The 24,801-nt window shown below is 45.8% G+C and overlaps 1 protein-coding gene across 2 annotated transcripts in view; it reads left to right on the top strand.

The window, feature by feature from the left end:
* Window positions 1-24,801, top strand: part of SLC4A4 (solute carrier family 4 member 4) — a 149,285-nt gene that overhangs the window by 52,554 nt on the left and 71,930 nt on the right. For both annotated transcript variants that reach the window (XM_084263508.1, XM_084263507.1), the window contains exons 3-5: window positions 6,577-6,712; window positions 11,878-12,038; window positions 14,578-14,757. In XM_084263508.1, coding sequence (XP_084119634.1) covers window positions 6,577-6,712; window positions 11,878-12,038; window positions 14,578-14,757 — 477 coding nt within the window. The remainder of the gene's footprint in view (window positions 1-6,576; window positions 6,713-11,877; window positions 12,039-14,577; window positions 14,758-24,801) is intronic.

The following is a 24,801-nucleotide window of genomic DNA, read 5'->3' on the forward strand; positions in this document are numbered from 1 at the left end:
GGTCTCTCTGTCACATCCGTGTGGTAGCCACCTTCCTCCTCCTGTGGGCAGTGCATTTATGTTCAGGCTGACCAGCTTGTTTGTTCGATGTTGCTGCTTTTGCTGGAAAGGTTGCCAGATGGTTTGTCCATGCTGCGCACCTTGCCCTGTCCGCTGTCTGCCATGGGCAAGTTGATTTGGGACGCATTTGGGAGAAGGGTCTTTTTCTCTGCCTCTGCGTGCCCAAGGAGGGTTTCAATAAAACACCTGTAGACAGAACTTCCATACAAGAGCACAGCAGCACTGAAGACAACAGCAGCTGAGAAAACTCAGCAAATTGTTACGTAAAAGCTACCATTCTTCTGGCACTTGAGGGGATACGTTATTAGTAAGCATTTGTCTACTACTGAAGAGTTTTTGCAGATCAAAGACTTAATATGTGCCACATGCTGCAGAGGAGCTTACAGAAGAACGTGTACAATCATGCAGTACAATCATCCAGCAGAAAAAAAAAAAAGGATTATTCAAGAGGCAGCCAGTGATGGGAAGGGTCACGATCGAGGGATGGGGGATGTTTGCTGCAAGATGGATCAAGCAGCTTGAATAGCACTCTCTGCTTTTGCCCCCCATAGTTGTGAAAAAAACAGCCTGGGGTGGGATCTGGGTAGAGCGGGGAGCGTGCCCCGCAGACCGCTAAATTCAGCTGTGGACAAGTCTAATCTGCCTTTCAGCCAGCCAGCACCAAGCGTGGGGTCAAAAAGGGATCATTTACCTCTGTGAGGAAGAAAAAACAAGAAAAAAGGAAAACAGCGATTCTCACGCTTGCTCAGAGTGATTAGCTGGTAGGTTGATCCCTCAGAAGTGGGTTCTGCAGGGCCCTGGGGAAGGCCTGGTGTGGGGCTGCTAGGCAGCGGTTTTAGGTGCAGGTGTTTCCGTAAGCAGGTGTCGCGTGCAGATCTCCGTGCAGTTGGCTTCTTCGGCAGCACTCAAGGATGCTTTCACTTGATGGAGCACTTGGGGAATCGGGAAATGGTTTCTCAGCTGGGTTGTGCTGCAGAAATTGGTGTTACGTAATTTGACCGCTATCTCTCCCATAAAGAGAGTAACAGTACTTACCCAGAAAGGTGCAGGAGGAGCACAGAGAGCCTACATGCCGTGCTCGAACAGGAGCAGCGCTCCAGAAACACTGCACAGTATTGCTAGGGAACTGAGAGCACATCCTTTGCCTCACCCTGTGGCCTTCGCTTAGCATGTGGGGTGCTGTATGTGGACCAGTGAATATGTCCAAGGTGATGATTTTTGGTGACTCCTGGTTTCAGGTTTGACTCCCTTTGGGTTAGTCTTTCAAGGAAGCTGGTAAAACTGTGAGCCATAAAACCCTCCCTGCTTGCTTTTGAATGGTTCTCTGAAGTGTCACATCACATTCTCACTGTCACATCTTACCTGGTCTTGATTTAGAAGCTTTCCTCTGCAATTTTTGCCAAATCAAGTAACAGAACTTGCTCTTGACTTTATTAATCAAGCCAAGTAGATGCAGAGCAAGAATGTAACTGTGAAGACAACATAGTGTGACTTCTGGTCTTATTGGGGATGTGTCATCATCATGGGTTTAGCATACTGCTGCTTCTGATGACAGAATTCAAGCGAGTTGTAATGGACTTTGTTCTATTCTCCTGTCCTTAGGAACCATTTTTCACTGTCTCTGTTCCATGGAGCTCAGTGCTTGTGTTTCATCTGACCTGCGAGGCACGAAGCCCATATAGGTTGTTGCTGTTGGGGGGGTTGGAAGAGTAAGGCTGCCTGGTTTGCTGCTCTTGTTAGTAATGCTGACCGGAGCATGGGGCAGTTATCCTTGGCAGAAACTTACCCCCAGGTAGCGCCTGGAATTGTGGCTAAAAACACTCAAACTCTGGGGCTTGGCTGTGTAAGAATGGCCAGGAAAATGAACAGCGGTTGATCAAAGGTGTAAATCATAAGGGAAGTAGCAAAACTGCTCAAGGTCTTGTGTCAACATTCACACGTTTGAAGTTGTTTGGGGTAATTGATTAATTTTGGAAGTGAAAGAAATTAGAAAGAAAACGTCTTCAAATCTGATAAAATCTGATCTGCATAGGTGTTTCACTTAACTAGCTTGCTTGGACTTCAGATGGGAGATGGATCTGAACCAAATTTTGGCTGAGAGCAATCCCAGAAATTAATGGGGAGTATAATCTTCTCCTATTTTAATAAGGGTATTTGGAAAGCACGTTTGACAAATAGCCTTCCTTGATACCGTTACCACAGGCTTTGAAGAAGGATTTACACCAGGTCTCTTGGGGACTTTTGTAGCTGCTGACATACTTCAGAGTAACAGAGAACTTCATGTTAGATGGTCTCTTTGGCCTGGGATCGAGGAAGCAGTGGCTGAGGTGCAGGTCCCATGGGTATTGAGACATGTCACTGGTAACAGCAAGCCAAGAAAACAGGAGGAAAAACGTGTTGGCTGGTTGGAGAAGAGGCGGTTTTACTGAGACACGGACACAAAAGAGTCTGTCCCGTTCCCCTACCCCAAGGCAGCATCATACACTTGAAGAACTGAGCTATAACCACCTTCCACCCACAGCAAGTGAGGCTCTGCTGAAGCAGGATGGTGACTTCAGGATACTTGCCGATTCCACGAAGCCCCCTGGCATTGCGGTGCATGGCAGGGAGCACTCCACGCCTTGCTCCTGTTCTTCCATCGTGCAGGGCAGTGCAGGAGGGCTCTTCACCAGAGCCAGCAGTTGCAGGAGGGAGACCGACGTCAGACCGGGAAGTTCAGCTGTGCTTGATCTGAGGTTGTCGTGCTAGAATGTGTCTCTCTCTGTTTCTGAGCTCCCTGAGATTTCTTTCTGTTGATGGAGATTGATTTTGCCTTTGGGAACCTGAGGGTATAAATTGTACTCGTAATTGGCCTGAACTGAACTAGGAGAAACTGCTGATGTGTTCATGCTCTTCTGCAAGTGGTGTAGTTTATAAGTCACCACAAACTGCTGGTGACTGAACGCAGAAGCAGGAAAGGGGCCGGGGGCAGGTGGGGGTGGGGGTAGGAGGATCACACAGCCCCAGACTGGTTTGGGTTGGAAGGAACCTCAAAGCCCTTGTGGTTCCACCTGCCCTGCCATGAGCAGGGGACACCCTCCAGCAGCCCAGGTTGTCCAAAGTGCCATCCAGCCTGGCCTTGAACACTGCCAGGGGTCCAGGGGCATCCACAGCTTCTCTGGGCAAGACGTGTTGCTTACAGATGACAAGACCTCTGTTCAGATGTTGAATTGGAGCACTTTACCATCTGCAATTAATACCTTAATTCCTCTTCCATTCAGGGGAAAAATATAATCCTGGCTGACTAAATCTGTGGATTACTGTTTTCTCTGCTACATATGTCTGTTGGGCATCAGGCTGTTTCTTGAATGAGATAGCAAGGAAAATAATATTAAAAAGACTTAGTGGCAGCAGCAGCTGATCCTGTCATTAATGGTGCTGGTTCCAGCAGCTCCTAAACTGGATGGATTAGGGAGAAGCGAAGGTGATGGTCAAGGCTGGGGCAGGCTGGTGGGGTTGGTGCTCAAAGGTCGGGCAGGGGGAGGTCTGCAGAGTTCACCTCCCAGGTTAATTGCTCTCTGGTTCTTAAGTCTGATACCGCCCCACACTGAGCACACAGTGTTCACTCCAGAGATTAAGATGAAAATATGTTCTCCTTGCTAAAGAGAGCACATAAACAACCCATAAACGGCCCATTAACTTACAAAATTGCAATAAAGAACATGTGGTAAAGCAAGGCATAGGAGACCTGTGACCCAGCAAATTCCTTAATTGGATTTTGACCCTTATCATCTGTGCTAAATGCAGCTAATAGGAAATTAGCAGAAACGGAAGAAGAAAAGAAAGAAGGGGTGAGGTATGATGCATGTCTAGGTTGGGTGGGAGCATTTCTGTAATTGCTCTTGGGATGCAAAATGTGGGGATGGTTGTGGGATGACCAAGTTACAGGATCAAGTCTCAAGGTTACACTTCCATCTAACAAACCCACTTCAACATGACTGGAAAGAAGGGATTTTCCCATTGGCTGCAGCCAATGCCTTCAGCAGCTCTGGAAGCTCTGCAGTCATTTCTCTTCCAGGTTGGTCCATGCACCAACTGCTTGCTCTGCTCCGTGTCACTTGTTGAAGTGATCGGATGTCCCGAAACCCAGGATGTTACTGCAACAGAAATAACAAAAAACCTGTTGGGTTATAAGCAACCCAGTGCTATGGTGGGATTTAGCAGCCTTGGCACAACCTGTGGCCTCTCTTTGAGTGGGTGTTTTGTCCTGCATACACCTAGGGAGACATCTCTGCTCTGAAACATGTGCAAGAAATTGTACCCTGCCTCCTCAGGCTCGTTGGTTTCAGCACAAGCTCCTGGCACCAGTGGTTGAGTAGGGCTGATGGTATCAAGATGAGCTCAAGTGTTAATTGCATTTTTAGAAAAGGATCATCTTAATTATTTATACTAATGTTCCGTTTAGACGTGGATTTTTAGTCCAAATTGCTTTTATAATTGCAGGGACAATTTTCAGGCGTAAGGCTGCGTGTTTGCAGATAGATTTTTAGAACTGCTCTGCAAAGTGCATCTGTTAGATCCAAGTCAAATAAATACTCATTTTGCACCTCACAGATCCTGAGAAATGTATTTGAGAAAAAAGATAAGTGCTGTAGGAATTGCCTATGCATTACTATATATTCAATATATATGCTATATTCTTCTCTGCTACTGGGTTGGGATGCTAAAGAAGGGACACATGGCTGCTGTAGAAACCGAAAGACTGGTAGCTGTTAGTGTGCCCTAAAGCCTGTGCTCTCCATACCATCCTGGCCGAGTGCTGCAGGGGTGTCCAGATGCGTGGCTCTATGTGTGGCTTCAAGCTGAAAGAGGGCAGGGCTAGATTAGACATTAGGAAGAAATTCTTTACTCTGAGGGTGGTGAGACACTGGCAGAGGTTGCCCAGAAGGGGTTGTGAAAGCCCCCTCCTCCCTGGCAGTGTTCAAGGCCAGGCTGGATGGGGCTTTGGGCAACTTGGGCTAGTGGAGGCTGTTGCTGCCCATGGCAAAGGGGTTGGAACTAGGTGATCTTTGAGTTCCCTTCCAACCCAGCATGTTCTGTGATTCTGTGTTGTCACCCCCAGCTGCAGAACCAGGCAATGTACTTGGATGCCCAGGGAACTGCAAGGGGGCTCATGACTGCAAACACCCTTTCAGCAGAATAGAAATCTGTTCTATATTATGAAAGAATCATCACCCTAACTGATCAATCTTTGATGAGTAATTCAAGAAGAAAGCTATGAAAGTTTTGTGGTTGTTTGCTTTGGGTTTGTTTTTTTTTTTTGGGGGGGGGGGGTGTTTGTTTTTTAAAAAGGGAGGAAAAGGCATGTTTCTTAGTGTTTTCTTTTTTCCATTACAAATTGAGACGTTGTTGACCCAGGGAAAATCAATGGTGATTGGACACCCGGTGTAATTAATTATTTTGCAACAGACAGACAGCTGATCTTTTCAAAAGAAAAGAGTTTTTAGCAGAACTGTTCAAAGTTCATAGTCTGCTGTTTAACTCTAATGCTAATAAACATCCAGCAGAAAGGATGTCTGTCTTAAAATTTCACATGATCACACCTTCGTTTTAAGGTGATACCATCAGAAAAAACCTGCAGACCCCAAGAAGTCCTCCAGCAAGGTGACTCTGGTGGCATGAGCTCCAGCTGCCTTTGGGAGATGCCCTTAGGTCTTGGGACATGGACAGTGATGTTCTTGGGTTTTAACTTTGAATCACCTGTGTTTCTTCACTGGGAAGGGCCTTTCACTCATTTTTCTTGAGCTAATAATGCTGATGAACTTTGCTTGCGCTATTAAAAGAGCAAGTGTTGAACACAGTTGCTTGTGTCTAAATGGGCAGTCTCTTCCAAATGGGAGCAGTTGTTTTTTTTCAGTGCATTGGTGCCTGACTAAATGCGTTGGGTCGCATTCTTCATGTATAGATGAGACAACCTTTCTGTTAAATATTCCTGTGTTTTCCAGCAGCAGGTCCGGGGAGGTTACAGCCTGCCTTGCAGGCCAATGGGAGCCCTGGCTGTGTTGGCAGGGAGGGGAGAGCCAGCAGTGGGATGCGGTCACCGCAAGCCCCAAAATGGTTTGGCCGAAACTGGTTTTACGTCATATAAAAAAAGGGGGCGAAGGATTTCAGCTGATCAGAGTACGAAAGGTCCTTGGGCACGCACCATAGAGCGTATTGGTTTTGAGCTTGATAGCGCATTTTTTACAAGGGCTGCAAATTGTTGTAACATAGTTAAGGACTGTAGGAAGAGACAAGTTTTCCTGAACTTTACTCCCAGCTTGAACATTTTAGAAGCTAAGTGAGAGGCAAGGAAGGGGAGAGAGGGAGATAGACATACCCTCGCTCACGCCCCTCCGTCGGCAGCAACTAGGATGTCAAATGGAAAAGGCAGCCTGGAGAAACAGCTGAATGGCTTTGGGGAGAAGGGGAAGGAGAGGAGCCGCACATCCCTGGTCATCTCGCAGGCCGTTAACCGCAGTATTTTCACCTCTGCAGTCTCCCCCGCTGCCGAACGCATCCGCTTCATCCTCGGAGAGGAAGATGACAGCCCGGCGCCGCCACAGCTTTTCACAGAGCTGGATGAACTTCTGGCCGTCGACGGACAGGAGATGGAGTGGAAGGAGACTGCGAGGTGGGTTGGTTTTCCTTTACCCCGAAAGGGAAGGGCAGCTGTGCAGGACCCCCACGGGCAATCCCTTTGTGACATTCAGCTGGGGGGGATAGCCATGCTATGGGATTGCTGGGAGAATCCACAGAAAGGAGCCTGTATAGTTCGAATTGCCTTTCTTTGATAAACGAGAGAATCTGGGGAGTTGTTTAAATATTCATTTGAAACAAAAACTAGAGAATACCAGAGTCCAGATTTATTTGAGTGGGTTACAGACGTATGGGGTATTAGTGCTTTGCAGTCAATGACAGGGACCTGGCCAGAGCTGTCAGAAATCGGTACCTGAATAAAGCTCCTGCAGGCGTGTCAAAACTACTTCAGTTCTGTCACCCAAAAGTAGGTTTAAGCCTCACCCCACTGCATACCACCAGTTGGGAGATTTTTTTCTTTCTTTTGAAGACATTGTTCACAGTGTGTGTCAAATACTGGTTTGAGTTTCTTGGTTAGGTTCTCTGCTTGTTTCTTTGATGCTACTTTTGGTTTGATCAAAAAAGCCATGCCAAAACCATGGCAAAAAAATGGCTTGTTTTTTTTTTTTCTTTTTAAAGCTGGTTGACACAAGTTACCTGTAGTTTATTTCTGAATACCGCTAAAAGAGCCATTGGATTGGATTCTGATCTGAAGACTTCTATTCAGCCTCTAGCCTTATAAATTGTGTGGCTTGGGTTTTTTTAATACAGTAAAAATAGTTTATTGGGTTTACATTAAAAGGTAAAGCCCTAATTGCAGTTTGGTTGCTGTGAAGGCCTGATACATCCCACTAGAAAGAGGTGCTCACCCAGCTGGGAGCGGTTCAGGGCTCTGCCTTCCCTATTCCCAGTCTGCCTCAGTCACTTTGGGGCTTTTCGTTTTCCTTTATTGTGGCTGGGCTAAGCTCTTTCCCCACCTTCCAGTCTTAAGGGCATCTACTGTGTTGGTAGTTAGCCCGTGTTGTTTGGTTACCCTAATCTTCTTTACCTGCAATTTAATGAACTGCTCCACCACCTACCCCTTTACCCTCTTATCTTTATTTTTACTTCTCGGTCACTTGAAGAACCTGTTTAAAGACTCTTCACCTTTTACTCTTTGACTTCTTACTTGTGGGTCATCTGTTTCTCCCTTTATTGCTTTTTTTCCCTCTTATACTTCATTCAGTACTTGCATTTTGTCATTTGCAGTGCCCATCTTGGCTTTTTACAGCCAATTCTGCTTTCCTCTGTCCATGCACACAGGACAGGTCTGTGGGAAAAGGTTTTAATAACAATTTGCTAAAGTTTTTTCATGGTTGAGGCGCTGCGTAATTCCTAAATGTGGCCCAACCTCCTGACTTATGTGCTGTTCTGTTGATAGCGATCTGGCAGAGCCTGTGATCATTCAGGATTTTTTGGTATCTTCCTGAAACGACTCAGTCTTGCACAGCAAACCCTGCTGTAAGCTGTGGAACCACTCCGAGTGCAGGGCGTACCAGCCGGAGCTGGCTAGCTCAGTGCTTCTGCGGGCAGAGGAGCTGCCAGCCATGCAGGTGTAAGGCTTGGAAGAGCATGGAAGCCATCAGGGAAGAGTGTTTCTATTGAAAGGGTTTTGCAAATTACACGCTCCCTTCCACAGCCGTTCTGGGCAATGGAAAGATAAGGGGTCCGTGCCACAGAGAAATGTCTAGCAAGAACCTTAAGGCTGCTGATTCAAAGATATTTCCAGAAGGGGACCTTTAGTTGCTCATCCTGGTTCTTGACTGGCATGCATTGAGCTGCCTGTTAACAGCCCCGGTACAAGTGGACTGTAGCTGTCCTCCTGCAGGAGGGGACATTTCTGATGGTAGATAAGAACAGCCTATGACCAGGGCTCAAGGATGTCATGTTCCTTCATGCAGTTCTGTCCCTTGTTAGCATCTTGTGGTGTTGTGGCTCACAGTAAAGGGACGCTTTGGAAGAGCATCCTTAGCATACCCGGGGTTTCACCACAAAGCCTGTAAATGCGTTAGAAATAGAGCAGCAAAAGGGAAGGTTTGTTGCTGTTAAAGGGTAACCTGAAGATTTGGGTCACTGGGTACCCCTTGTTTGTTTTCTTGGTGCTCGTGATCGATTTGCCTGGTGTGGATGGACAGGTTCTTGCACTGAGACAAGTTTGCATTTCAGCAGTGGGCTACAGGGCAAACTAGAAAAAGACTTGAAGCAGCTGGAGGCCGCCAGTCTATGCTGAGGTTCTGTACAGTACCTTTGGGGACTAAAATGTGTCCACCGTAGTGTGTGGATTGTCATCCTGCAAGGTGAGGGGATGGCAGACAGGTCATGGGGTGATGGAAGAGGCATGAAAAGACTGTGGGATGGATGGTGGGTAGCTTTTTTTTGTCTTCTGTTACAGTCTTTTTTTATTCTATAGGCTCTGTCAGACGGTACATCTATATCCTTCAGCCTTTCACACGTTATATTAATGCTCCTTTTACACAGTCCTTTTTGAAGGTCTAAAAATAAAACCCATGGTGGCTCCTGCCTCTGTGGTAGCAGGGATGCTACCTGTCTTCACAGTATGCATACACTGACTGTGCCATTGGCTCCTGGGCACACATCGATTACAGGGTGTTATTCTGGAGGGAACCAAGTGCACTATGGCAGATTTTTCTTGCAAGCCTCAGCCCTTTGGAGCCAATGAAGCTGATAGGTACCCAAGTTCAGAAGTCCCCAGTGCTAGGCGAGCTTTGCCGGAGCCATCAGTGTCATTTCCAGGGCCCAAGAGGCATAACAGCACGTGGGTGGTTTATGTCATACCTTGCTGCTTCTCTAATGTGGTCACGGGGATGTTTACTGGCTATTGCAAGTGAAGTACAGCTTGCAGTCAGGAAGATTATGTGGATGTCAAGAGCAGAGTGGAATAGAGATCAGGAGGGTAATTTGGCTGTTTGTTTTCTCAAATAACAGTGGAGATAATCTTTTGCCTTGAAACAGTACGGTGCTGCTAGGCTGCAGACAGCACTGCTTTCAGTGCTCGGGCAGCTCTGTTGAGAGCTGTACAATTCTCCAGTCACGCGATAGTAAGCGTCAGCCCCACAGTGGAGGGGGCAAAAGAGACGGCCGTGAGGTGGACACCTTGAAAGTCCACCATGTTTTTCCTGCCCACAGGAAAAACTAGCTGTGAGCAGGCTGTTGTGCAAAAGCAGATTTTTAGGAACAAACCCAACCCAAAACCAAAGGAGGTGGCGTTGATTAAACGCGCGGAAAGCCACGTGCAGAGCTTGGCTTAACTAAGTACTCACGTTGGTTTGCGTAGGGGATGGTGGGCTTCAGAACCAAGAGTCTAAAGCTGCTTCGGGGTGTTTGGAAAGCACCTTGCTGGCAGGGAATTCCCGCTGGCATGGGTGGCGGGAACGCGCCCTAGGAAGACTGTGCTCTAGAGATTGGTGAGTTAATATTTGGTTTATTGTATTTGTATTGTGGGTTATAGTGAGAAAAGCAAACAGAAAGCAAATACCAGTAGTCGCGAGTAACGCACTTCCACCGAAAAGACAAACGCGTGGTCATTTGCCCGAGTGGGACAGACTGCATCTCAGTCACACCCCATCTCCGTCCTTCCAAATTCGTGGGTTGGCAGCTGCCTGAGTCCCTTAGGTGTCCTAGGAGGTACCTGGGTTTTGTGAACTAAGCAGAACCTTATTAATTTGAGATGTAATTCAGGCTTTTAGCTTGGGCAAAATAGCAATTTGTTGGGTTTTTTTTCATTGTTTGAGTTTTTTTTTATGGTCTCAGAAAGCATTATTTGCAACTGAAAGTATAATTGATTAATCCTCAAGTAATACCTTTTCCAGGATTAAATATAATTTTGCTTGGTGTTAATAACGTTCTTTTGAACCAATTTATGGGCTTCCTTCCCTTTACAAGTGGTTTTTTTTTCTCTTAATAATCCCCTTTTATTAGTCACTGGAATTTTCACTTTCCACATATATTAAAACAGTATCTTGAGACAGGATTAAAAGGCACTTCTGCTTTGTGATTAGATGCTGTTAAAGGACCTTCCTTGTCCCGCACTCTGAGCTTATACCAAAGCCGTTGCTGGGTGCTGTGCTAAAGGCAAAAGGCCTGTGGCCATCCTTTTCCTTTTCCTGGCGTGGCAAAGGCATGAGCTAGGGGAAATCTCCTCAAGCCCCACAGAAGGAGTAGTTTGCTCTGTCCTGGGCTACCCATCCGTGGAGACCCCTGGCTGGGTGCAGCGTAGCCAAGAGCAGGGTCAAGGCTGGAGGTGGAGGTGGAACCTCGTGCTCACCTGATTTGGGACATGGGTTTAGGGGCATAAAGAGTATTTTGCAGAGAATGGGATTTCACCTTTGCTCTAATCTTCAACTAGAGGTGAGCTTTCTGTGGTTTTTTTAGACCTACTTTGTTAAATCATTAAACAGCAGCTAGAGTGTGGAGGGAAAGAACCCTTAGTTGGTGTCTTTTCCTTTGGCAGCTCACTTCTTGTGCCAAAAACACCTTCAGATTCGGTTGGGATGCGCTTCTCAGTCTCATGCCAGCCCATGGGTACGAGGCAGTATCATCTGGTGCTGCTGAGTTTTGGTGGTGGCTGAAACTTTCAGATTTTATTGTCTGGATTTGAATACTTGAATACAAGTCAGCTTATTTACAGAAATGATGATTTATTCCTGCCCACCCCCAGCCCTGTGTGTTTTGTGGTGCTCAGCCCTCCTCATTTGAGATCATTTAAGTGTTACTGTAGTTACCTGAACTTCTCTCCACCGGGCCTAGGAAAGCATCAGTGAAGCCGTGCTGGTTGCTGTGATGCAGGGTCGGGTTATAGTCTGCATGCGCAGACTGAGGACGGGGTCACTGGTCTTAGCTCAGCTGCCGAAGCTGCCTTGGAACAAATTTAAGGGCTGTAAGTTTAGATCCTGATGAAAGTGGTGAATGATAATGTGTTTTATTTCACATTTGCAATCAATTCTTTGCAAGCAGGCAGAGAGTTCTCGCTGCTCGGCTGGCACATACCTATTCATTTGCAACTCAATCATGGATTTGTGGCCTTAGAGATGTGTGGGAAAACGTGTGTGCTGGAACTCATCAGTATGCCGTGATGGTTCAGCTGTCTCACCTCTTACAGGGGTGTGTGTCTGCAAGGAGCCGACCACTTTAACACAATCTTGATGCTCTGCCCTCTCGTAGGTGGATCAAGTTTGAGGAGAAAGTAGAACAAGGTGGGGAGCGATGGAGCAAACCTCACGTGGCCACCTTGTCCCTGCACAGCTTGTTCGAGCTAAGGACATGTATAGAGAAGGGCTCAATAATGCTGGATATGGAGGCCTCTTCTCTCCCACAGGTGGTGGGTAAGTAACGCTGCCTTGGCTCTTTGCCTTGGCTCTTCCCTACAAAGTTTTATTAACCTGGGTGATGGTTTTTCAGTGATGGTTTTAATGAAAAAGCATTGCTTTTTTCAATAAAAGAGGAAAACAAGGAAGTAATCCTCCAAGGAATAACAAGGAAAGCTAAAAAGCACGTGGAGAAGGAGAACAGAGTAGAAGAATCGACTTCAGTGGTAATTAATGCTTGCCTTGAACTGTGTTTTGGTGACTACATAGAACCATTTGAATCGTGAAGTACATATCCTGTGACATCGCGTGTGTGAGAGGAACAGCGTAGGTTCACTACCAGAAAGGTAACATGGAAAAGACCATCTCTCCAGAGTCAAGCACTGACTTGTGTGGAATGCTGGCCCACCTGGTCAGACCATGGGCTGCTTTTGGACAGGGACCCGGAATGGGCCCCCAAGGCAGGCGAGGCTCTGTTTGGGATGGTGTGTTCCCCTCCAGCAAAGGGGAGTGAAGAGCAGCTGTGGTACCTGATGATGTTTCTCTCTGCTGAATGGCATGGCAGTTTTTACTCAATGGCCTGTGATGACTCTTAATGACAGTGGTGAGAACTATACCATGTTCCCAATGACATGTGAGAAGACATTATAAGTGGAAATGCAATTTACAAGTGAGCCATCCGATGGAAGTACATGCAACCAAAGCACCGAGTTTAGAAGCCATTGTGTGAGAGGGGGTAGGAGATCAAAATGAAATAAATGAAAACAAAACTCAGAGCTTTGAATTAGAATTGCAGGGAGCGGAATCAAAATTGTCCTGGCATGAAGCTATCTAATGTCAGGTGTTGCACTAGTTTGTAGGGCTTGGAACTACAAACACTGCCTCTGATGGTACCTGTAGAGTTTTGATCTTAGTTTTGTAGATGCTCATGGTGGCATTTTTCTTCCTTTATTTTTGTGTCTGTGTATCCAAATGCACAGCTTTGCAAAGTCCAAAAAACCCCCACAAACCCAAGTAAAAACCTCTGCAGTTTTAAGCTGAATGCGCTTCAGAAGATAGCAGCTGATGTCAGTGGTCCAAAACTTTAACTCTCAAATATTAAATTTCCTTTTGAAGTTACTTTGAGATGTCACCTTCAATATCCTTCTTCAGCACCTGAATTAAATCTAATTCCTGGAAGATTAAATTATGAATCAGTGGCTGCTCTTGCCACAGCACTGTCCCAAGTGAGGTATTTTTGCTGATCCAGATCCATGATCGGATAGAGATGTCTCGGAAGCCTGCAGAGTTGGGTTCCAGAATTGTTTCATCATGATCACTTAGTTGATGTCTGGGAAGAAAACTCCCAGAAGTTTTCTTTGAGGAAAACTCAAAGGAGGAGTACTTGCCAGATGGAGAAGCGTAAACTTGATGAAGACAGACATGATGTTCTGAAGCAAGAATTCCAAAAATCACTGACAGAAAATAGGAACAACAAAAGTGTAGAGGAGAAGTGGCACTCTACAAAAATAAACCTTTTGCCACAGATTCTGTGTAACCATACCTACATTTTTTGAGTTTGGGTGGAAGAGCTGGGCTTTTTTCCCCAGTGATTTGAAGAGGCATTCATTCTTGGGCAGCATGTAGAGGATGACTTTCTGACTCACTGAGTTAGCAAATGTGACGCATGTTCTGCCTCCTCTTTCCCATAACTTTTATTATTAGCACAAATAAAAGTTACTGGTAGACAAATAAGAGCTGCCACTTTCCCTTGGGGGGACAGCACATTAACTGAAGTAATCAAGGGAACAGCTTAACGTGAGATTTGATGCACAATAGAAATTCTTAATAAGTCTGGCTACATTTTTTCACCTCTTTCATCTGGGATGGGGGAGCAGAGGAGAGAAGTGATGGAAAGCAAGCATTCTTTGTGGTGGGCTGGGAGCCTTTTTCCCTGGTGATCCAGTTAAAGGCAAAGCCATATATTTGCTCCTGTGACAACTGGAGCAAGTTCTGCCTTTCGTAGTTGCCGTCATTTTACTTCAGTCTTGAGAGTGAGTGATTTAATTAGTTATTCATCCTCAGGACTTTTTTCTATCATTAGATTAGATTTTTTGGGGCCTGCGAGGTGAACTCAGGCCTTGTTGAACCTGATGGAAGTTTTACCGTGCTATTTTCTGGAGCGTACTGGAACTCACATTGTAGTTGTAGCTTCTTCACAGAAATCCAGGGTCAGAGCAGATTCCCTTCCCTAACTAAGAAGCATCTTATCCTGGGAACAGTTGATTTGAAATAGGCTCAGTAGCGTGTATGAAAATGACTGAAGGGAGTCTGGGTGCAATAGCTACCTGCTGGATGGAAGAGCTTACATTCTGTTTCCAAAGAATTGTCTAAGAGATTCCCATGGAAAATAAAACGGGGAAATCTGGTGGTGTTCCTGAGAGGGGAAGGAGAGCCTTCAGAAAGGTTGGGAGAAAACAGGTCATCACTTTGCCCCTGCTCTCCCTCAATGCAGCTGAGTTTTGTGTGTTGAGATTAATCGTCTTCTCTCCCTCACCTCTTTCTTTGCGTGCGACAGAAATGATAGTTGACAATCAGATTGAGACCGGGCTGTTGAAGTCTGAACTGAAGGACAAAGTCACCTACACGCTGCTCAGGAAGCACCGACACCAGACCAAGAAATCCAACCTGCGCTCCCTGGCCGACATTGGAAAGACCGTCTCCAGTGCAAGTAGGATGTTTACCAACCCCGATAATGGTAATGCAGAGGCTAACTGGCTATAGCCTTCCCTTTTAAAGCAACCCACCAAACTTGCCCGCCAAAAACTAACTGCGTTGCCTTGACAATGCTTTTCTAACCCACAATTAGTGTAGCAAGACCTCTACTGATGACACATCAGTGGTGGGCTCTGAAGGCTGCTTTGGCCGTGGCACGTTGCTCTAACCATATCTTCACTGGACTGAGTGAGAGAGGAGGGGAGGTGGCAGGCAGGCAGCAGGATGCAGGAGGCACAGGCAAAGGCAGAAACATGCTCTCATGGCAGGCATGTGGGAGATGATGGAGGAGCAGCATTAGGAAAGAGATTTCCAAAAAACTCCAACCATGCCTGAACCTAACAGGGTGGTCCTCTGAAACGTTTGGGCAGAGGCAAAGCTTTCGTACGCGTTCGATTTCTGTAGCAGACGGTGTCGATGGCACTCTTAATCAGAGATTATGTGATAATTACATCTAGCTTGCAGTTTATTGCCAATCATTGTCCAGTGTGGGTAAAGCTGATTTCCATCTCGCTTTATACATCCTATAGCTGTTTTGTGGTGTTTGTTGTGAGTATGTCTCTCCTCCTTAGAAATGGCATAACAGGTAGTACCGTGGCAATGGCAGTGTCTGTACCTGTGTGCGTGGACACAGACAGCTACAGAGGCCTTGGCAGGGACTCTGCCCTTACCCACCCACGCACTGTGGGTGTTTTGAGTTTTGCACTTGTCTCGTGAGTGCTGATGCAAAAAGAGCAGTTTCAAGCCTGTTGTCATGTCTTGGATGGCTGTCCGCTGCCTCCCACTGCAGCCTGGAAATCAGTCTAAAAGTTGCTGGTTTAAAACACCAAAAAATGGAAGCAATTGAAGAAATTTTTTTTCTTCTTGCTACAATAGAGGCCTCTTAGCTTTCTGTCTTCTCCTTTTAAAACTCAGCCTAATGTTTCTCCCTAACTATCACACATTTTTAATAACAATAACATTGTTTAAATAATATTTCCTACGTTTTATCATCCTTTGCTTCTGCAACAGGTGTGTATGTGCATGTGAAGAATGTTTATTGCTTTTGATGATGCATCATCTTGTCATGTATAAGCACCTTGGTAATGCAGAGGTTAAATGAATATCACAAAGACCCGGTGACCTGAGTCAAGGGAATGTCCTGAGTGGGCACCTTTTCAGTGAATATCCCTTCAGGAGTCCGATGGAGCAGAGAGGGACTGTGTGCTTTGGAGAGCGCTGTCAGGAAATTCCCGTTGAGCAGACACCTTGCTAATTGAGTAATCTATTTAATTAGTAGCTAATTGAGAGCTGGATCCAGGGGAAGTGGTATGCGGGGGCTGTAGTAAACTGCTGCGTTTCAAGCCCCTCTGCTCATTTCCCATCAGCCTCAGGCATAACATTTGTAGGTTCCTCAGTTTTTTGCTCTTTAGTTGTCCAGGAACTCCAGTCCCATGAGGACTGGGCACCCAGTGATTAACTCGCGTTGGTTTTCACTTGGGATTAAGAAATTGCGTTCTTTTTAGCACATGCTCTGAGGCTTTCCACTGTGTCCTCCCTACTGTTTGTATGGGAGGCACCAGCTTTCCATTAAAAGGAGGGAAGGGCTGTTGCAGGCAAAATGCATAAGCATTATTTGCTATTGGGTACTGCCTCTGTGACTGCTGTTCTCTCAGGACCTTTGAAAGGATGAACAGGTTTGCTTGGAGGAGGAGGATCCTGGACCATAGCCGCGCTGTATGGGAGGCAAAATCTAAGGCAGACACATCTTTAGCACATGTTGCCTTCTGCGTGGTGTCAGGGACGCCCTAGGTTCCTGGCTCCAGCCCCAAATGCTGTTCCTGTGTGTAGGCACGGCAGCACTGAGGATTATGGGGACGTGGAGAGATGCTCCCGTGCTGGCCCACAGTACGCTGGCGATTCTGCAGTCAGATCTAACCACTCTCATAGCATGTGGCAGGCAAGCTGACTTTCTGACTGCTGGGTTTGGGCAACAATAGGCTTGTTTCCTGTCCTACAGTTGAACAAGGAATCAAGTTTAGTGTTCTAGTCAGAGTATTACTCCTCAGGAAGTTCTGAAGGTGTAGAACTGTAGAGAAACCTTTAGGATTGACTGCATGGCATTGCTGTGATTAGTGCCTCCTTCGGACACAGCAAGAGTTAGCCAAAGGGGCTAAAATATGCTCTGTTTACAGCATACATCCATCTTCCACCTGTGTATTGCATCTATTTTTACTGCACCATATGCTTGTAACAGCTTCCTCTTTTTTTCAGCAGCAGCTGGTGAATGTCGAATTCTTCCTCGCTGCCGTTAAAGTCATTCCTTGAGGAGCCATCAAAGCCTCAGGGTGTTAAAGGCAAATTAAAACTTAGGAGGTTTGAAGGTAAATGATGCACAGTGCATTACATAAGCGTACCTTGACGTTAAGCCCTGTTTCTTTACTGTACAGAGCAAGACTTTCAGGGCTGATTAAAGAGCAAATAACAGCATGCTTACCCTGGGAAAGGTGATGCCGACTAAGGGTGTTTGTTGAAATTCTCACTCCAAACCCTGTTTATTTCTCATGGCAAAGGCCATCAGATGTTAGGTGACTTCATTTTTCATTTCCTTTATTTTTTCTGTGTTTTAAGGGGCTGTGATGGTCCTGCCTCAACTGGACTGATTCTCAGGAATTTCTTCCCTGTCTCTGCCAGCCCACTGGATGACATTCAGCCACTCTTTTCATGCTATATTTTCCCTCTGTTTCCCCACCTGGGATGTTATGTGTTAGGAGACTATGTAATGCATTATGGTCTGTGACACTGCAAGTGCTTTGAGACTTAAGGAGGGAGAGACTTGTGTATGAAGGGAAATAGTTTGTGAGTAGTTGTTACTGTTATTTATTATTTACACTTTAATGAAGAAGTAACTCCAGGATGTGTTTGATAGAGTTATACCACGGTCCCCAGAGTTCAGTGAGTGCCTCTCATGTGCTTCTAAAGGCAGAATTGGTCCTTTAGACAGATAAAAATTTAATGAGGCCAACAGGAGTGCAGCTGTCCCTTGACATGGCTAATCCCAGTAACAAAAGTGCCATGGCCCCAAGCGCCCATAGATTTCCCGAGTTTCTTTCCAGGTAGGTGTTTCCTTTCAGCGTCTACCTTCTGTTTCAGCCCCAGTGCCACTTTCATCCAATATTGATGCTGCCGCCAGTTCATGAGAGCGGTGGCCTGTCTGTGCATCGCTTAACTGCTCACCTCCTCACAATGGGTTTATGGGCTGGGGTGTTTGAGAAGCAGCTTGGCTTTCTGCTTGACTGACATTTACCGCCGTTGTTAGAAGGGGGAACTTCTCATCTCTGGTTTGCCCATAAAATGCATTGATGTAAATTGCAGAGCACCCTGCTCATATAATGGACGACATAATTACCATGTGTTCAGTAAGGGTGGTTAATGAAATGACTTCTACTGAAGCTGAACTGGACCCTGCTGTAGGTTATGTATAATATATAAATATATTACACAACTTACTGGCTCTTACTGGACAGTCACAATTGATTTGGAACCTCCGTTTTTTGACAGGTACCTAACTGGATTAAATTACTTTCAAAAACATTTCTTTAGGAAACACTTTAGCAAAATGTCATTAGTATGGATTCCACCTGGGGTTTCCTACTGGGCAGTTAAGCTTGGAACCCACATTAAATAACAATAAATTTCTTCAAGGTTATTTGTTACATCTGAAATCTGGAAATATCCCCTGAGCCCTGGCTGTCAAACATACTGAGGTGCCTATATCTCACTGAAATAACTAGGAGGTCTTTGGGGCTCTAAAATTTTAGCTTCATGGTAAACCTGTGTAAACTCCTGTTCTGGTATTATGTTCAATCAAAATTAAAAAAAAATTAATGCCTCCTAAGATATTCTTTAGGCATAAAGCAAGAAAAAAGGTAAATAATCAGAAGATGTGAAGAGTTAGCCTGGGAAAAGGAGTGTATTTTCACTCTGTTGCGTATGGTTCTTATTTCCACCTTCTGAGCCCTGTACAATTGCGTGAAATGCACGTAGAAATTCCCAGCCTAAGAAACTGTGATTTACCTCCCACCATGACTGATCCCTGAGCATCTCCAGCTGCTCCCTCTGCCTTGGCAAGCCTCACCAGGGCTGACTGCAGCTCCAAGGCCCCTGGTAGCAGTCATCCTCCTCCCTGATCTTTCGTTCCCCTGCCCTTTTTGAAGATAAGACTCTGTAGAAATCAGATTGGCATAAACACAGAACTTTGGTGTTCACTGAAGGTGTGCACCAAATGCCTTTTATTCATTGCTGTGTCATAAAGATTGATATTTGGATCTTGCTTGTGGGAGGAAGTTTTCTCAGGAACCCTTTGGCTCTTGGGAAATAAACTGGGCGGAAGATGGTAAGTCTTGTGTGCCATTGGATGGAGGAGGATAAATCCAGGCTATCCATTCCTTTGCTCTCCATTCAGCAGGAAAAAGATGATTATTGAAAAGCTGAACCAACAAAGCTGGGCCAAGTAAATACTCAGAGTTACCTTACAAAGACTTCAGCCTTTTCCTTTATTTTATGGGTAGAAAGTTGAGCCCTATGAAGTGTCTGAGAAGGACGTTCTGATTTTACATCTCAATTAAACTCATGTTTTGGACAGGTCTTTTTGTGCATCTTGTTCCACTGACTGGCTTTCTAAGAATTCTTTGTGTCCTTTCCTGGCACGGGGCGCAGCACTTGACATGAAGCCCTGCGATAAATAATGTACACACAAGTGGCTCTTCAGCAGTCCTTGCCTGGCTGGCACACTTTTGGGTCATAACACAGGTCTGCCCTGAGAACCATGGTCACCCTTCCTCATGGAGGTGCCTGGGTTGATTTGTACTAGAGCTTCAATGGTGACGTTTGGTACACATTGTTGACATTTTTATTTAAAAGCATGGTCCTAAGACCAGGCTGCCAGAGGCTGTAGAGAACCGTGATGTGTTTAAGTGGGTATTCAACCACTGTAAGTAAGGGGATGCTGCCCATCACTGTGGGGATAGGGCCCATGCTGCCCAGACACCTCAGGAATGAGATTTATTTTCACTGTAGTTTGGAAAAGAGTTGAGTTCAAATAACTTAGCCTGCAATGTCTTAGCTAATACGCTGAGAGGAGGATAGCCAGCAACAGAGCTTTTCTGGTAGAGATCAGCTTTATTAGAGTGTTTTTCATAAAAACTTCATCCTCAGTCCCCTTAGGGAGTTGAACGATGGTGTCAGCTGAATAGTGCCAGCACAGGAGGAGAGAAGTTTGTCAGAAACGAGACATTTTTCAAGGAATGCTTGGAAAAACCCCACCAATGTATTCAGCTGATTTTGTCTTTTGAAGCATTGCAGACCAAGATGGTCTGGGTACATGCATGGTCAGGATGCTCCAAGTTGGCTCCTACACGGACATGACGGAGCTATTGGTCTCACAAAGTGCTGTGTGTCTGCCGTTTTTGCTGCTGTTCGTACTGACTGCACCGCGGCTTGGGACCGCTCGGCACAACGAGTGCTGCAGCTGCCTTACTCGGTTGCTTGCAATCTGCGTACAAGGTACCTGAATTGTAGACACCGGGGATGGAAAACTGGCTCCAGACTTGGCAACTGAATGCTGAAAGGTGGAGCTACGGAGGAGATGTGCTCCAAATGAGCAGGCTTACTGCTTTGGTCACTGAACGATGCAGAAAGGTGCACCTGTGTATAGCTGCGACTGTTCAAACACTCGGTCTCCTGCCTGCCTTGCTTGTGCAATCGCTTCAGCATTTCTTTCTTGCCCTATTTTTATGTTGTTGTTTCCTCCCTCTTCCTTTGACTTTTCAACTTTGCTCTCTTCCTCCTCTCTGCTGCTGCTGCTACTGTCTCCTGCTTGCACCACACAAGCACGCAGCCCACTCGAGAGCTCTGTGCCCTGCCTAGCAACCCGCACCTTGGATGATGAAATGGGAGTTCAGCGCAGCCCCAGCGTGGGATGGCTCAGTAAGTCCTGGGCAGGGGGACAGGGGTGAGGGCGGGCGGGCGGGGGGAGGTGAGAGGCAGAGAATAGCTAACTCACACTGCCAGTCTCCTAACGCTTGCTGCGGATGCCTTCCTTGTGGAATGGCTGCTGCTCTGGCTGTTCACATTGCCCCTCTGTCCCTTCTCCATGCTCTGTTTCGCTCTGTTTGGCTTTTTTTCTTCATCTGGGATGAAACAGGTAGGTCAGCCCACACTCCCCTTCGGGCGGTGTCTGTCACCCTCCTAAGCTGTCTCGTGACTTTTCTTTCCTCTCTTGAAGGGCTGTGAAAAGGGCTTCATGAATTTTGCCACCAATGCAATGTTATAAATGCAAAGAGCTTAAATATTGTAATATCCACGTGAAGTAAATAACAAAAATGGGCTGCCTTTGTGACACAGCTAGCAGGCCCTACCAGCTTTATCTCTCAGTGATGAGCTGGACTCTTCTCATGTCCCGCTTGTCTCTGATTATCCTCTATAAGCCATTGCTGACAGGAGCATTGCCGTTTCCCTAGGAAGGCACAGCTTCTTGTCCTGATGGCACAGAAATGTTCTTACAGGCCATAGCAATCCACATAAATCTGAATTTCAGGATATTCCCCATGAAAGATAACTGTTGAACCTATTAGTAGATAATAACGGGAGGAGGTTTGGACCACCTGCCTTGCTTCTTGCAGCAGTGCTTGACTGAGCACGGCCAAGGAGAGGCTTGGGCTTGCCATGGCCTTTGCCAGAGAGACAGCAATGTGAATTAGTCCTGAATCAGGAAATTACCCTTTGTTAGCAAACTGCGTAAGGGTGAACACTGTGTGCCAAAGTCTTTGGCTGAGGTCTCAGCAGCAGAAACTTTGTACTCCGCTGGTTTGTCCAGGCTCCGAGAGCCTCGTTGCTTCTTTCTGTTCCTGTATTTTCTCTTGATTCAGAGAAACTGCCCACCTGAGGACTCTCAGGTTTCTAAGGTTGGGGTTTTTCTTTCCTCTGTCTCAGGTCTTTCTCACAAGTGGCATTTCTAGGCTTACCCCAGAGACTGGGATCACCTTGTGTCACTGGAACCTCCAAACGTAAACCCACAAGTATTGCACATGTTCTTCCTGGCTTTGGGTCTTCAAAGGTGCACACCTGGTAGGAACCTGAGTCAGAAGAGATTTAGGTTGTACAGATTTGGGCCACAGTGTCCAAATGGCTTTTGAACCAACATTGTATGTACATGTTGCATCTTGCATTTCTAGCAGCATTTTTCTGTTAGTGACTTTGCTTGGCAGTCAAGATAAATTTCAGGGATTTAGGGAAAAATACAGGCTGGGATACTGTTAAGTTCCTTAGGTCAGCAAAGCTGGTAAAAGGTGAAGCTTGTGGTTTCTAGTCTGTGTTAAAGAGATCATCAAAGTCCATGCTGAGTGGGACTAGTCTGGACTTGAGGGCCTCATAAGGCATCTTCAAAAGATGATAGGCAGAGACACAACTTCAGGGTAGAACAGTCATATTACATGTTTAAGAGGTTTTGGCTGTCAGCATTAAGTGGAAAATTTCCTGCAAGGAGATGGAGATACAAATCATCTTAGTTTGTGAGAACCCTGTTTAAATTGGGATTATGAGACGCTTTCTACCTCCAAAGAACAAAGAGTGCGTTGTGAATTTTCCGTGCTCAGATCTTTTAATGCAAGGCCAGTCTGGTGACAGAAAAAGGGAGTGAATAAGGTCTGTGTGTTGTGCCAGGGAGCTGGAGCTATGTGCTCACAGCTCATTGTGGGGAGGACTCTCAGAAAGGGGTGCAGGTGCAGGTTTGCTTTCTTCTCAGGTTCAGGTCCTCCTTCCTGGTAGGAGCTTGGTCACTGACTGAACTAGGAGAGATGTCACACAAGCATCTTGTTTAGAGAAAATATCAAAGCAGTGCTGAATTGCCAGCAAGGGTTTATGGGCAGGAGGTGCTCAAACTGTGACAGAAGGGGTTTCCTGTGAGCCCTCTCCCCGGAGCTTCATGCTGCTTCTCGTGCAAGGTTGTGTCTAATGTCCCTCACTTCTGGGCTCCATGCACTGCCACTTCGTTCAGCCTTGTAGTGGTAGCACTGCTGTAGCTGTGAGGGTTTAAGAGGTATAGTTCAGGTCATGTTTGTGGGGAAGCGCAGTATTTATTAAATCAGAGGGTTAAACTGATTTGATAAATCAGTTTAAAATCACGGGAAAAGGCAGGCAAGTGTTTTGGCACAGGGGTCTGTCCAGGTCTGGAATGAATACAGGATGCCTTGAGAAAGCTGCTGTGAGTTTGATGTGGTTATGGTGATCATGTTGGGGGAAGGGGCTGCTAGCAAGAGGCAATAAAGTCATTAGCTTCTTCCTCTAGAGAGAAGGGTGATTATCTCCTAAGAAATGCTCGGTCTTGGGTATCTAATACACAAAGCAAACAAATGTGATCTGGAAAAATACCAGCCGTGAAAGCTGTGAGCTCTGATTTTTAGTCTCTTCGCTCCAGAACTGGACCTAGAAATCTGGAAAACTGTCAAAGGAGGCTGTAGGAAATTAAGGGATACCTTCAGCAGGTGCCTTTCTCTAGAGCTACTTAGTGCAGCTCTTTCAATCAGAATGCATTCAAACAGCATGAAACAACCACAACAAATAAAATCATGTGTATCTTCTACCCTCACCTCAGAGATTTTTGGAAGCCATGCGTAGTTCCTTTGCAGTTGGAGTCATTAGCCATGTCTGGACTTGAGAGGCCTCATAGTAAGGCTTGAACAAGAGGAAATCAACCTCTGCAATGCTCTCTTACCATGCACAGCAAAAGAGCAGCTCTCCCAAAAGCATGAACTGGCCTTGGCCTTGGACAGGGTGGGATACCCAGCTCTGAGAGCAGTCCGGTATTCCCATCTGAGCAGGTCTTCAAACTTCTCCAGATCTGTCCAACTCTGCCAAAGACTTTCTTGTTTACTTTCTCTCACTCGGTAGCACTCAGGTGATAGGAACTGGTAGAAGCTTTGCCTTGGATCTCTGAGCTGCCTAACACCAGTTATCAATGTGGACAAGCTTCGCATTTTAAGGAAAGTGCTTCCCTGATTCTGCAGTGGGTAGTAGGGCTCAGATTTGCAAAGCAAACCATGTGTGCATCTGCACCAAGCGTCCATCTTCCGTTTTAATTTATGGGTACATTATATACTTGCGAAAGACTTCCCAGAATTGGCAGTGTCTGTGCAACCTTTAAAAGATAATTAATTGCACCATAGAAGAAAAAGGGGCCCTGTGTTCCATGGAGGCATTACAGTAACCTGGGTTTATTGGGGGGGAGCACAGGGGATGACCTGTTTGTCCAGATTTGCTTTTTACCAAATAGAATAGTTATGAAATACTCAGCACAGAAGGTGTTATGAGCAAAAGAAGGTCTCCTCCACCATGTAACAGACGCAATGTATGTCAGCAAGTTTGATCCCTTTTTTCCTGTTTATGTGTTTATCTCCTGCGTACCAATTCATACCAAAGATTCAATCAAAATGTGTAGACATCTTTTAGTCTGACTTGCTCATAATTAATTAGGAGACTGGTTACTAATATATGTGACTTAAACCGGTCTTCAAAGTGGCATTTCTCACTCTGTGAGTAAACATATTTGTAAAAACTTTGTAGAGAGAGGTGAGGTGCTAAATCTGCTTCACAGTAATAGCAGGAAGGGAAGAAGCTGGGGAATCCCCCTTTTCTAATATCTAATTTATCTGATTGTGCTTGGCTTGATGTTCCTAGATATGGCAATAACACACAGCAGGTATATTGTGATTCCAGATAGCTCATAAGAAAAACTGCTTTGAGTCTATCTCCACATACAGTTGAATATGTTATAGAGCAAGCCCTAACTCTGTGAGTCCAGATCTTTTTCTTCCCATTCATTTTTCTTTTTTTTTTTTCCCCCCCTTTTGTTTTTTCTTCTCATTATGCTAATTCATCATAGAGCTTGTTTGAACTGGGAACTGATGGACACTGAAAACTTGGACTTTCAGTTCGGTGTGAATATCAAAGCACAAATGTAATCAATATTGTCTCAAAACACAGCCTAAGT

Source organism: Gallinula chloropus (assembly GCF_964237585.1).
Source record: "Gallinula chloropus genome assembly, chromosome: 4".
In the NCBI taxonomy this organism is placed as follows: domain Eukaryota; kingdom Metazoa; phylum Chordata; class Aves; order Gruiformes; family Rallidae; genus Gallinula; species Gallinula chloropus.